The sequence below is a fragment of the Oryzias melastigma genome, linkage group LG19, assembly GCF_002922805.2.
Source record: "Oryzias melastigma strain HK-1 linkage group LG19, ASM292280v2, whole genome shotgun sequence".
NCBI lineage: Eukaryota > Metazoa > Chordata > Actinopteri > Beloniformes > Adrianichthyidae > Oryzias > Oryzias melastigma.
Genome location: NC_050530.1, coordinates 21203217 through 21217490, shown reverse-complemented (window position 1 = coordinate 21217490; position 14274 = coordinate 21203217). Strand labels below are relative to the sequence as shown.

At 37.8% G+C, this 14274-nt stretch overlaps 1 protein-coding gene across 1 annotated transcript in view; it reads right to left on the bottom strand.

Annotated features, from left to right (window-relative positions):
* ca10a (carbonic anhydrase Xa) overlaps window positions 1-14274 on the bottom strand; it is a 333973-nt gene that overhangs the window by 46360 nt on the left and 273339 nt on the right. Inside the window, exon 4 of the mRNA XM_024298159.2 lies at window positions 2903-3088. Within this exon, the coding sequence (XP_024153927.1) occupies window positions 2903-3088 (186 nt within the window). The remainder of the gene's footprint in view (window positions 1-2902; window positions 3089-14274) is intronic.

Below are 14274 nucleotides of genomic sequence, written 5' to 3'. Positions count from 1 at the left end.
CATCAGTAAGAAGTGATTGGTCCGAGTCATCGATTGGCCCCAATCTCACCAATCACGAGTGAGCTTATGGAAGTCTACAACCCTACCACTCGATAGTGCTGGGTGGATTGATCCAAAAATATTGATGGTATTGATCTCAAGATGGTATCAGGTCGATACTGGCCCTGAGATATCAATATTTCCGCTCCTGTTTACAACTTTTCTGTATCTGCAAAGAGGACCCAGCTGAGTCGCTGCCTCACCACTCTCCAGTCCTGTGAGGATCTCAGCAGTTGTTTTCTCACCTGTTTCTATTTTTTTCTATTTAAAGGCTAACAAGTTACAAATGATGTATATTTCTAGCATTTTTTTTTTTTTTATCGTCAGTCATTAAAATTTATTTTTGTAGCATAGTTACTTGTTTCTTTTTGACTGTTTTTTTTAACTGAAAATATTGTCCTGACTCTGTTTGTATTTTTATCAAGTACTTAAAAAAGGGAAACTTCCAAAAAACAAAACATTCAACGCAATTTATAACAGTTGAGATTTTGAGGTTTATGTCACATACGCCGTATTTACGAAAAGCATCAACATTGGTATCGATATTAGCAACACTGACCGCTATCGGATCGATACCCTAATGCTCAACATCGCCCACCCCTACCACTTGAACGAAGGGTCAGAGACTGGAGCATCCACGAAACCTGTCAAATGATCTGGAGGGCTGGATATAATTACCCGGAGGGCCGGATCCGGCCCCCGGGCCTTGACTTTGACACGAGTCATAGACAGTCAATGTTTGGTAATGATTAGGTTAGGTTTAAGCTGTACAGAAGCAATATAAGTCAAGACACATAAGCTATCACTAACACTTATAGTAACTAAGGAATCTAAAAGCGGAGTTATCTTTTGGGTTAAATTCAATTAATGTCAGGGTTAGACAGTCAGTCGTGATGGTTAGAGTTCGGCCTGAAAACTAAAGCGGCACCAAAAGAAAATACACATTAAAATAATGAAAGATGAACTGTTTGTTGGTACATTGTCTCTCTGCATTATTCCAGGTGTGTGTGTGTGTGTGCGTGTGAGTGGGGGTGAAGGGGTGGGCACGTAAAGTTCGGGTTTCAGCTCTATTCCATCCTCCAAAGATGCAATAAACACTTGTTTTATTTTGACTTGAATGTCAGCTTCCATGAAATACTGTAAGGGAGGATTAATGATTATCATTAATTATAATAAACGTGCCTGTCAAGACCACAATTATTGTGTTGCCACACAAATTGGCTCTTTGTACAAACAGTGTAGTGCAGGAAGGCGAGTGACTCGCCAGTCTTTAAATGGGGGGGGTGCTAATTGTTTTACTCCTCAAAGTTCCTTGATGCTGTGTTTGGGTTTCTTGCCCACAGGGCGACGTGTAAGTCAAAGACATTATCCCAAAAATAATGCAGATACTACCTCATTAAAACAAAAAGAAACACAGTTCGTCCTTCAAATTCAACCTGTAGATAAGAGAAAATGTAATTTCAAAATCAGTGATGCACATACAACTCTGAGACAGACACATTTATCAGTTTATGGCGTTACGTTGTGAAACTTACTTAACATTTAAATAATGCATAAATACTGTTAAATAATAAAAAAAAATGTAAGGATAAAACATTAGATCCTTAGCAGTATTTAGAAACTGTGAATTGTTTCAGTTTGCGACGGCAGTATAATTTTTTTAAAGAATTGTCTATCTGTTGTGTTGAAGTTGGAGCAAAAATAAGATCATGTTCTTCTCTCTGAATCATTTTATTGATGGCTTATTTGATTTTGTAATATCTTGTATGGAAAATTAAGTTACCATGAACAAGAACAATAAATAGTCATCAGGTTTATCAGATACTTTAGGAAAAGTTACATATAAAGAAAGGATAAAAAACATTGGATAGTTATGTGTAATACATTTTGACTTTATTTGGGGGTGGGTTGCTATTCGGGGACTTTTATTCATCAAAACAGACATTTAAACGTTATTATCTAGTATTCTTTACTTTATTTGTTAATGTTGTGTTTTCTCTGTCCTAGTTAGACTCCCAAACAGTTCTGGTTCTGTATCTCTTACTCCCCTTTTCAAAGCGGTCACCAGAAAGTTTGTCTTTTTAACAGCTTCTTCTGAGCGTTGCTGTGATCCTCTTCTCTTTGCCTGTTCAGAGGGGTTCTTGGGACGCGTTCTTTTTGTAGAACATCGTTTGTATGTTCCGAGTGCATAGGCGAGGTCCTGTTATATTTTTCTGCTTTAAAAGAGCTGATTCTTTTCCTGTCTGTTCTTAAGGGATCACCAAGACACTCTTTTTCCTGTCCCTGTGTGTTCATTCTAAAGAGTCAAGAAACATTTCTTATCCAGTTTTGATGAAAAATCGGCTGCAGTTACCTGAACTATTAAAGGGTGGATTCATTAAAAAGCCAGAAAAGCCACAACAGCTTTTCAGAACTGCTGGGTTCGGTGAGAATTGGCCTTAGCAGCAGGGCAAGAATCCGGATTCATCCTTTGACTCTTGATCAATGTGAAGAGTATTTCCAATGCTGCAAACATCCTATAAACATTTAACGTTTGAGAAGGTTTATTGTATGAAATTTAGCTTTTCAAATCATGCAAAATTAGGGTATGAACATCATAAAACCACCTGACCTGATTTGTGTACAAGTATGGACTAAAATTGCAAAAAGGAAAAAAAAATCTTTGAAGTTGTTGCAATGCAGAGATCCAGAAAAAAAGTCTCGGACTGTCTTGACACTAGCTTTCAAAACCAGCTCACACAAAAAGCACATTAATCCTCTAAAACTGAGACAAACATTTTGTTGCCCATTGGTCTGCAGAACATCAAGACCAGACGCCTGAACTGTGGTGCTCATGGGAAATGTGAAAAAGCCTCAGACTCACCTCTCCGGAGAAGGCTTGCCCATTCAGCAGGTGTTCAGATCCCTGGCTGTCCTCGCTGCCAAAGTGTAGCCGGATCTCCTCCAGGCGGTGGCTGTATGTCATCGGGCCTCCAGATATGTTAACCAGATGCTCCTTGTCCAGTCGCAGGGAGACGTGACGGCCGGTGTTGTACATCGTCCCTCCCACCTGAAGAAATGCAGATCAAACGGACCTGATCAGACATGTGCGACATATTCAACTTTTGAAAAGGCTGTCGAGTTTAAGGTAAAATATTGAGTCATGAGAGCAACAACAAACTAAAAATAAGGAAATCAATGTTGTGAACTGTTGTTTTTCCACTTGAATTAAAGTGAAAATGTTTTTGTTTTTGTGAAGTTTCTCTTCTCCTTAGACCAGGGGTCTGCAACCTTTAACACCAAAAGAGCCATTGGGTCCAGCCTCTTACAGACCAGAACACAGCGAGAGTCACCAAATCCCACTTCACCTGTTAGAAAATACACTTTATTCTTCTAGGTGGCCATTTAGCTATTCCTTTAGAAATATTGCTTTTAAATATTTACAATAACTGAATGAAAAAAAGACTAATATTTTTTATAAACAACAACTTTAACGTTTTTACTTTTGACAGCAGCAAATACAAGTTCCTTTCATAATAAAATACCTCCTCCTGCTGCAGCAGATTTTAAATAAAAAATTCAAGAAAACCAAGTCAACTAGATGCTAGGGTGCAGCATATTAGAATGTCCTAAACTCAACTAACTAATTTAATGTTTATAAAAGTTGTTAGCACTTTTCTTAAAGCCAAAGAGCCGAAATATAGGGGTAAAAGAAAGTGGCTCCGGAGCCTCAGGTTGCAAACCCCGGCCTTAGACCAACGGCTCTGTGGCTCTTTGGCTTTGGAGAAAAATATCTTGACTAAACAATATAAAGTTTCGTCACCTATGTTTAAATTTGAACATGTCAGAAGTTATGGCAAAAAGTTTCTTGGAAGAATAATTAGAATAACCTAAAGCAGATATTTCTATCACATGATCTTTTCTTGTTTAACACAAGAAGTATTTTATTTTGAAAAGAAAAAGTAAAATAAGTTAACATTGCTATATAAATAAAACATTTAGCATACATTTTTAAAAGCTAAATGTTATAAAACTGGTTTACAGAAACGTAAAAAAGTGAAGTGGGGGCGGTCTTATTCTGTCAGTGACCCCGCCCACAAATCAGAGGTGAATTTCTAACGAACTTCCGCTCTGCAGAAACTAGAAAACTACGTTTCTTCAACGTTTTTGGCTATAAACAGCTTGAATCCTACTGAAAAATTACTGGGAACGATTTGAAAATAGATTGAAAGTTAATGGAAGTCTGACTCTGATGAGCCAATAATCAATCTTTTTCCATTTTCATTTTCCACTTTCACAGGAGTTGCATCACTTTTCAGTTTTCATGATGCTGAAATTTAAATGTAAGTTTTGTAATTGTACCAAAGACACAAATTCATCGTCCAACTGATTTCTGTAAGTCGTGTGACTTCTGTCAAAGACCACATCCTTCAGCAAAAGGAAAAAGAGTTTGTCTTTTGTCCCATCACTGCTTCCGCTTCACAGAGAGCTTCAAACAGTCCTATGAGGCGGAAGCTGGAGAGCCGGTAAAGAAAGAGCAAAAACATGATCAGAAAAGAGATTTTTATCACTACATGTTATTTTTTTAGTCATCGACTGCTTCAAGGTGAGGCATTGAAATTCAAGCAGCATCTTGAGCCGGTCGTCCAACTCCCTCGTCTTCGTCTTTTTCCTCTTTTGTTCTTCTCCCCGTCTTCTTCATTACCAGCCAGCTCTCAAAACTCCCTTCCTCTTTTACAGCTTTAGAGAAATAAGAACCCGCATTTGGTAAATATTTTATTAATGCTGCGAAAAAATAAATGATTTTAAAGGAGAAAAAGAGGAATGACGCAAACGGCAGATAAGTACCAGGAGCAGGGGGAGAGCAGGAAGGCTGGATTTTTTTGGGTCGACTAGAAATGAAAAATGATTTCTTTGAAGCTCCCAGGTGAGGAGAGAGAGGTGGAAAGAGGCCCGCATGAATGTCCAAAAAATTCATCTTTCCTAGCATTTGCTCTTACTTTTAGTTTTTATGTAAGACCAAAAATAATTTCTTCAGAAAAATACAACTCTAATATGCTATTAATATTTGAAACTGTTAAACAAATGTTCAATCCATTTAGAATTTTCTTTCTGGATTTATTTAAAACAATTATGTATTTAATTCCAGATTATCTAAAACCCTGTTTTATTTTTCTATAGTTAACAAAGGGTTCCTACAAAAAAAGACTGTTTAGAACCTTTGTAAGGCCATACATCTCAAAAATTAAGACCAATTTCACTGTCTATTTACCATTTTATTAATTTATTCCCAATTCCTGATCAAAACCATGGCTTCTTATGATGTTTGTGGTCTGTGCCATGTTTTAGAGCTCTTCTTTTACTTCTTTTTTTAAACCACCAGTGGGCATTTAGTGTTTTGGTGCATAGCAACGGGTTTTCCCAATGTTTACTTACATCATTTAATCAAAATAATATAAATAATAAATAATCATTGTTGAAAATGTTTACATTTTTGACATGAAATGTGAAACGGAAAAGTTTCAAGCAGCACAATATTTAAGACTCAAATATCAAACTTCAAAACCTTTTAAGACTTTTTTAAGACCCCGCTGGAACCCTGTAATAAGGATGTAACAATTCTTCATAAATCTGTAAAAAACGATTTAAAGTCGTTAACATGTTCATCGTTGCAGAAAATGAAAAAATCGGTTTGTCGCGGCCTGTTTCCTAAAATTAGAAATGCTGAGCTGATGACATTTCTTCATGCAGGCTCACTGTGAGTGTGTGCGCGTTGGGGACTGGCTGGATGCTCTTCATTTGCGCTCCCCTCCTGGAAATTCTCTCAGCTCCTTCTGATTTAAAAGTTTCACATAAGTCAGTCCCTCCAGGATTTCGCGGTGTTGTGATCACAACTATTAACGCAAATTCAAGCAGACCAGAGTTTGTTGCACACCTTGATACTTTACATTTTCACCCCAACTTTACTTCAACTCTGATCAATCTATCATGACAACAGTCATGGATGACGACCCAGCTTCACGACTGTTTGCCTTGTGACCACGCTCTTTTTTACTAACTCTCTTTAGCTCTCTGTCTTTTTCTCTCTGAAAGCTGCTCGTGAACGGTCATTTGCACCGAGTCGTGCAGCGGTTGAGGAGGTTGAGCTGAGCGGGTGTGGAGCGGTCCGTCACATGAGCACAACATGAACCGAGTATGAAAGGATTTGTAATCATTTCAGTATTATGTATAATCGTTTATTTGTACTGAATCTTTTCTGTTGGTAGGAAAACAGACAGTTTGATGTAAGGAACAATAAGAAAACATACTTGACCTTAAACTACCTTTAAAAAAATCGGAAAAAATCAGAATTGTGACTTTAAACTGTGAATTGAATCGAATCGTTGCTTGACTGAGTCGTTACATCCCTAATAATTATATATATCCATAAATGTTGGGAAGTTAGAATAACAGAACTAAATCTTACTCTTCTGTATACACTGATTATGGTGAAAGTTGTATCTGTTGTGTTGCTCTGAGTGTCACACAGGACTTTCACTAGCTGTGTGTGACAGATTTCTCAAAACTCACATGAAAAGAAGAGAAGCAGAGCAAACCTAACAGTTTTTTCAACTTACAATCCAAAATTATAGCTGAACTCGGTAGATGTTGGGAGAAGCATTTCAGGGAAATCCAGAAACATTAAGAAAGGCCATTAAGTGTTAGTTAAAAGGACAAATTGTTCCTTCAAAGATAGTCTTCCTACGATCTGAAAAAATGAGATGTGTGGTGAAGCAGAAGCTCTTTCACCAGCTCTTTGAGCTCACAACATTTTCTTTGTCTTTTATGAAAAAAAGAAAAATCTGTTATCCTTTGTGTCTTTGATGGTCCTGCTTACAGAAAAAAACTAAATTTGCATTTTGGAGCCAGTAGAAGATCTTGCGTGCTTTAGGTATGGATTTTAATACTGGTTGTTGCATTTAAAATCACAATTTGCTATAAGTATAAAAAAAAAATTAAGAAAAGAAAATTTAAAAATTCTGACATATCTCATTTGTGTCAACATTTCTCAAACGCTTAATTTTTTAAAAAATTCTGATCTCAGTGACTTTTTATCTGATAATGAAAAAGGAAAGGATAAATCAGATAACATAAACAATTCAATTGAAATAAAGTAAAATAAAATTTTTGAGAAAAGGAACACAGTCAAGTATTTTTCTTGAAGTTATCAAGTTTTCTTAGCGTTTTATTATTTTAAAACGAAGGAGATTCATGCAGTTTATTAAGATATTGAGTCTTTAAGGGCTAATTGATCGTATATTAAGTGTTTTTAGTCTAAAATTACAAACTTGAAATCAGTGATTTGCTAAAATAAATAAATTAATCACCAACATATTGAGTCTGTCATAATGATAGTTATTTTTTGGACTTGATTTGATTTTATTTGAGTTAATGTCGACAAATTATGAAGCTTCCCCTTCTTCTTTACATAATAAGATCAATATCTGCACATGTAGGAGCAGATATTGATACGATGAAACGATGAAACCATCCTTTAACCCAGGGGTGTCGAACTCTATCACACAGGGGCCAAAATCCAAAACACACCTTAGGTCGCGGGCCAAACAGGATAAACATTTATTGAACACTCTAAAACAAGTTTTTAAAACTTTAAAACTGTAACTTTTTAACATAATTATAAACTGGATATATAGTTACCTGTGATAATGCTGGTGTGAATGCTGTAAGCTGAATTTGGCCGCTGAAGATCCTAGTGCTGATAGCTGAAGATGCTGAAGTTGATAGCTAAAAACGCTGAAGCTGATAGCCAGCTAAAATATTAGCTAAATGCTAAATTAGACTTTAAAAAAAATAGCCAAAACCACTAGCAAGTAGCTGAATAAATAGCTAAACTTCAAAATAGCCCAAAAACTGAAAAAAGCCTGAATTAGCCAAAACAGCTACCATGTAAGTATTAGCCTAACTTCAAAACAGCCTAAAAAGTTAAAAAGACTAAATTAGCTAAAATAGATAGCATGTGGCTGAAATATTGGCTAAATTACAAAACAGCCTAAGAAACAAAAAACTAAGCCTAAACTGGTCAAAAAATTCTAGCATGTAGCTGAAATGTTCGCCTAACTCGAAAACAGCCTAAAAAAACGTTAAAAAAGGCTAAATGCCAAAAGGGCCTAAAAAACTTAAATAGATAAAGGGCAAAACAGCTAGCATGTAGCTGAAAAAAATAGCTAAACTTTAAAATCCTAAAAAAACAAACAAAAAAGGCTAAATTAGCCAAAACAGCTAATGTCTAAGTATTAGCCTAACTCCAAAACAGCCTACAAAAGCATAAAAATAAAAGCCTAATTTAGTCAAAACAGCTAGCATGGAGCTGAAATATTAGCTAAACTCCAAAACAGCCTAAAAAAATCTTAGTAAATGCCAAATTACCATAAAAAGCTAGCAGAATGCCAATTTTTAAAACTTCAAAACTGTAACTTTATAGTACAAGTATGAATAATAAAAAGGCAGGAATATTATACCAGAATAAATCAACTCAAACCTTAAATAACTTTCAATATTTTACCCTCCATAAATTATATATTTTGTCAAAATTTTGTCAAAAAGGCCTTAACTTTGACACATGTGCTTTAACCCTTTAACACCTGAGTCATTGCTGGTGATGCTTAAACACAAAATCTTTAACCTTGCTAATCTTGTAACTTTTCAACCGTTAACATGATAATTCCAGCAGATTTTGAAGGAGAAATGCGGCGAGCCATTTTTCTCCTTCAAAATTTCCAAACTTCAAAAGTCAAAGTAAATCAAAGAACCTAAACACTGGAGCTCCAGTGTTAAAGGGTTAAATGCTACATTTAATGAAAAGCATGACTGGTGAGCTCTGTCAAACCCACTGCTGGGTCAGTCTTTGTTTCAGGGTAAATGGTTGCAGGCTGGCTCAGAGAAAGGAGTAACTATTGTAATGAGTCGTGCAGAAAGGAAAAAAAATACAGAAAGACATCTGCAAAAGCATGCACTGCGAAAAACAGCACTTTTTCTAAATGACCATTCTTTCATCTCCCGGATCAATAATCCTTTGTGAAGGAGTTCACGGTCGCTGAGCACGCCACGGAGAACGCTATAACTGAAATGCAGTTTTCCAAACAAATTGTATGTATTTTAAGTTGGTTTTTCATGACCCACAACATTTAAATCAAATGGAAATGTTTTCATCTCTGATTTGAAAAGTTTTAAAACAATCTAATAGTATTGACACAATCAAAGTCTAAGCAAACTTCCTCTTTGTTTCCGGTGTAACAATTATCAACCAGAGCCAATGTGCAAGAATTTGGCTTGATATCCCGGTTGACTGTCCCGTTCTCTGGAGTCACACCCCTCCTGCGAATGTGGGGGTAATAATTCCAAGTGCTTTATGGATTTCAAATTCCTGTGTGAGTTTCTTAAAAAGCCTGTTTTATTTCTTTCTTTATTAAAAACAAATGTGGTCTGTCAGTGGAGAGCTGTGCGCCGCGTGGATATTGAGCTTTGATTAACAGATGTAAAGCAGTCGACGGAACACCCGGAGCTGTTTTCTAATTCACTTAATGGCTTTGAATGATGCTGTGCGACTGATCGTACGGTTTTTATGCTAATGTCTTCAGAAAAACAAACAGTTTTTGTGCAGATCTGCAATCTCTGCTGAGAGTGTGACAACAGCCAGCATCTATGTTGTTCCTTTGTTCAGAAAAAATTAAATAAAAAGGTTGAAAAGCAGAAATAACAGCATTGATCCATTCGTATCTGAAGTGTGTTTATCAAGTTACTATAAGCAGCAAACAGGCTGAGGGACATTAAAGTTCCCTTTAAAAACAATTCAATGTCTTGATCGCACCATCAAGGCTGTTGTTTTTGTTGGTTCTTCGATTGCTTGGGGACCCAAAACCTGTTCCCAAACCTTGAATAAATCAAGAGAAATAAAGATAAAACTCCCGATGATGATCCGGAGTTTTTGCTTTTTCCTCATTTTTATTTTATCCATGTTTTGGTTTCATTGTTTTATTTTGGTTTCTGGTCATTTTGATTCTTTTCATGGTCTAATCCCCTCTGGGTTATGGTCACGGTCACAACAGTTTTTACTTTGATCTTGGTGTGTAGATAAGAATGAATTTCTATTTTTCCATCTTCTTCCACTCATCCCGGACCGGGTCGTGGGGGCAGCAGTCTAAGCAAAGATACCCAGACTTCCCTCTCCCGGGTCACTTCCTCCAGCTCCTCTGGGGGGACCCCGAGGCGTTCCCAGGCCAGCCAAGAGACCTAGTCTCTCCAGCGTGTCCTGGGTCTTCCCCGGGGCCTCCGCCCATTGGGACATGCCCGGAACACCTCTCCAGGGAGGGGTCCAGGAGGCGTCCGGACCAGATGCCCGATCCACCTCTACTGACTCCTCTTGATATGGAGGAGAAGCGGCTCTACTCCGAGCTCTCTCCAGGTGAACGAGCTTTAGCCCCTATCTCCAAGGGAGTGCCCAGCCACCCTCCAGAGGAAACTCATTTCAGCCGCTTGTAGTCGGGATCTGGTTCTTTTGGTCATGACCCAGAGCTCATGACTTTAGGTTAGTACTTTGGGGTCATGAGGCTGCTGGAACCAACCCAGCTACACCCTGAACAGGTAGCCATTCTGTTACAGGGCTACACAATCACATCCAAACATGCACATCCACACACAAACCAGGACTGTCTTACTGTGAGGCCAGAGGGCTAAACACTACTCCACATACAGCTTCCAGTGAAGAACAAGCTTCAGAAAAGACAGCTGGTTGTTCTAATATAATTTTTTAAATGTGTGATTCTCAGAACTGCATTTATCCTGCTCTGCCACTAGGGGGCACTCACAGCCACACAGCAGTAGGCAAAAGTGTTCAGAAATCCAGTTCTTTTCACCTGTAGATTGATCCCAACAGAAACCCTTTTGCACTATTGTTGTCTTCATGATTGTACTGTTATTACAGAGAGTATCCTCTTAATCATTTATTTCTATTCTATCAGGAACACACCGTTCCTTTAGTCACAATGCCTAACTTTTTAAAATATTTCCCAAATGTTACTTTTTTGATTATTATTCCTCTGTAGAACTACAATTTTACTTTTTAAAATGGTTATAAAAACAATTATTATTAAAAATAAAAATCCATTTTGCCCAGAAGTCGTCCTAAAGCTGCACAGTGCAGCAGCAGGACTCCAGGTCAGAGGAAATCCTCCGCTCTGCATCAGCGGCCCGTGAATCATCTGGATGCTCCTGGTTCATTACAGTAAATGAGTCTTGTGTTTCCTGTAACCCCTCTGACACACCTCATTTTGTCCGAACAGCCGTGGCGAGCTTTTAATTTGTTGAGAGATGCTTTGAGGAGCGACACAGCTGAGAGGCGTGGTGGCCCTGTGCGCCGGAGCTCGCCTAGCAGACAGTGATGATCAAAGCGTGATAAAACAATTATGGTTATAACTGGGGGAGCAAAAACAAGCCATAAAGAGGAAACTTGACCGTGTGGAGCAGGTAGGTACAGTAATAGAAAACATCAGTGGCGTGCTGGTAATGGGAAAACGCAGGGAACATCATTATTATCTGAACACACAGATCAATACAGCAAATTGCCCCTCATTACAAGAAGAATCCTCCACTAACTAACCATTAGGCTGCAGTATTGTTGAATTTATGTGGAACATTTCAACTTTAAAGGCCTTTTCTATTAACAGTTGCTGATTGCAATAAATGTCTACACTGAAAACAGCTTTTATTAGCTAGCATCTCAAAATCTGGCTTACAGGTGAAACCAGTAATGAGCTACATAAACACGGGAACATTTGTTTGATCAACTGTTTTATTGGAGGCTTTAATATCCCCTAAAAGGGCCTGCAGCTGTGAGCACCGAAACATGGAAATGATGTGTACTGTAGTTCATCTACTGCATAATAATAGTACTGTAAGAAAAATGATGTAGAATACTCCAGCGAGGCTAAAATACAGATTTACCAAACCTGAATTACAGACAAGAAAGATCAGATTAAGAGAAAAATAAAGAATATCCATCAGTCTATCCATCTGTTCTTCCATCCATCCATTTATCCATCCGTTCATTTATCCCTTCATCCATCCATCCCTCCATCTGTTCTTCCATCCATCCATCCGTCCCTTCATCCATCCATCCATCAATCCATTTATCCATCCGTTCATTTATCCCTTCATCCATCCATCCCTCCATCCGTCCCCTCATCTATCCATCCATCCTTCCTTTCCTCCCTCCATTCATCCATCCATCCATTCGATTATCATCTCCAGTAAGAAGCCTGAGCATCTTTTGAAATACAATATCTTCCCATTTTTTCTTTTTAAATGGTCAAATAAGCTCTAAAAAGTAAAAGAAAAAACTTCCAGCAATGCTCTGAATCCATTCATCAGACAGCGCTCTGGGAGGACCGCTAGAGGCGGATCAGACCATTCACAAGGTTGCCACATTGCAACATCCTGGGATAGTTCTTTACTTAGACTTTTGTAAGTTAAAGGGGCAGTACAGGGGGGTGCATGAGAAAAGCAGTCGTAGTCTGGTTGGATACTTTTAATAGTGTTAGTACATATGAGCTGTAGCACCTGAAGTGTGGTCTTTTTACCTAGAAAATGGGGTTCAGGATAAACAAAACTGTCATCTTTGCAGTCTCTGATGGTGACACATTGACTGCATTTGTTTCTGACTCACTGCTGCATTAAAAAAGATTGTTTCATGGTGAGGTAAAGATTTAGTTAAAAAATACCAGAGTTGGATAGATTATTTGGAGAACTCCAAATTTCTGCACAATAGCACTTATCACAGTTTGACTCAGCAGTTCTGCAGGTTAGCCCCAGAGGTGCATCCAGCAGCAGAACTATTAATCTTATAGTAATAGGTGTCCTTGATGGGCTAAGGCCAACGGGACGGCATGGACATGGTTGGTGGGGTAAATGTGCTGCACCAAGTCATTCTTTTAGAGGTCTGGACCAACATTTTTTCTGGTGAATTGTCACAAATATACAGAGCAGAAGTCTGTCTTTAGTATTTTATGATTTAGTTTGCAGTGATGATACCATGACATTCTGGATTTAGGTAAATAAGTGCAGACTGCTCCCTCCAATCAGAAACGGGCATCTGCGTTTGTGTGCTGCAACACAAATCACAGCACAGAAGTGGACTTCTTTTATCTGAGGATCTTTGAACCTTTGAAACAGGCTGTTAAAGTCAGTGGGTGGAGAGAGAAGCAATTAATTAGGCCCTGTAAAACATTAGGAAATCAATCAGCCTCCAGCACTCCTGAGGCCTCATTTAGAAAAACCTACTCAAGTTCCATTTTTAACCTTAGAAAGTGAACCCAAGCCCAGTAATGCAAATCATAAAATGCTCAGCTGGGATTTGAAAATGTATTTCTGCCCCATTGTGGTTCTGACCCAATAAATCAACTCCCATGAAAAATTACATTTCAATTCCAACCATCTTTCTATAGGAAAACATATAAGAAAAAGCTATGGAATAGATAGAAGTGTGACACTGTTAATTGGAATTAATCAACAAAGTATTGATTGACTGATTGATCGATCGATTTATTGGTCGGTTTATTGATTGATGGGTTGGTCGATCAATTAATATATTGTTAATTGGGTGACTGATTAATTGACTGATTGATTAATTTATTGTTGATTGACAGAACCCACCAATCAATTTATTCTTGATTGATTGGTGGACAGTGTTTGATTGATTGATTGGTTGGTGGTTGGATGGATGGATGGTTCGCTTAGGTATTTAAAACACAAATCTTGGAGATTATTACTTTACATTTTCTACATTCTAGATTCTGTCAAATGTAAGACAACGGAAGTTTTTGATTTATTGGGAAAAGTGTTTTTTTAAAAACAGGGTAACATTAAGAAATGCAAAATTTGAATAGAAAACTTTGTTTAATGTAATGTAATGTAACTTCCATTAAAAGCTACATTTTTTTTTTTACAACTGAAGTCAAAGTGGATATTTAAAGTTGTAGCCATAACTAACCTTATGAGTGGACACAGGTGAAAATAGATAGAAAAAATTACTATTGCAGTCAGCCCAGTGGGCCAAAGGCCAAAATGTCCATGCTGCAGGTGTCAGGTTGTGATGAATAAGCGACAGGTAAGTGGAGGCAAAGGGGTAATAGGTGAAACACAGGTGTTTTGTACAAATTTTTATTTTTTTCCAACCACCCTGAACCCTGCACAGGAACCCGG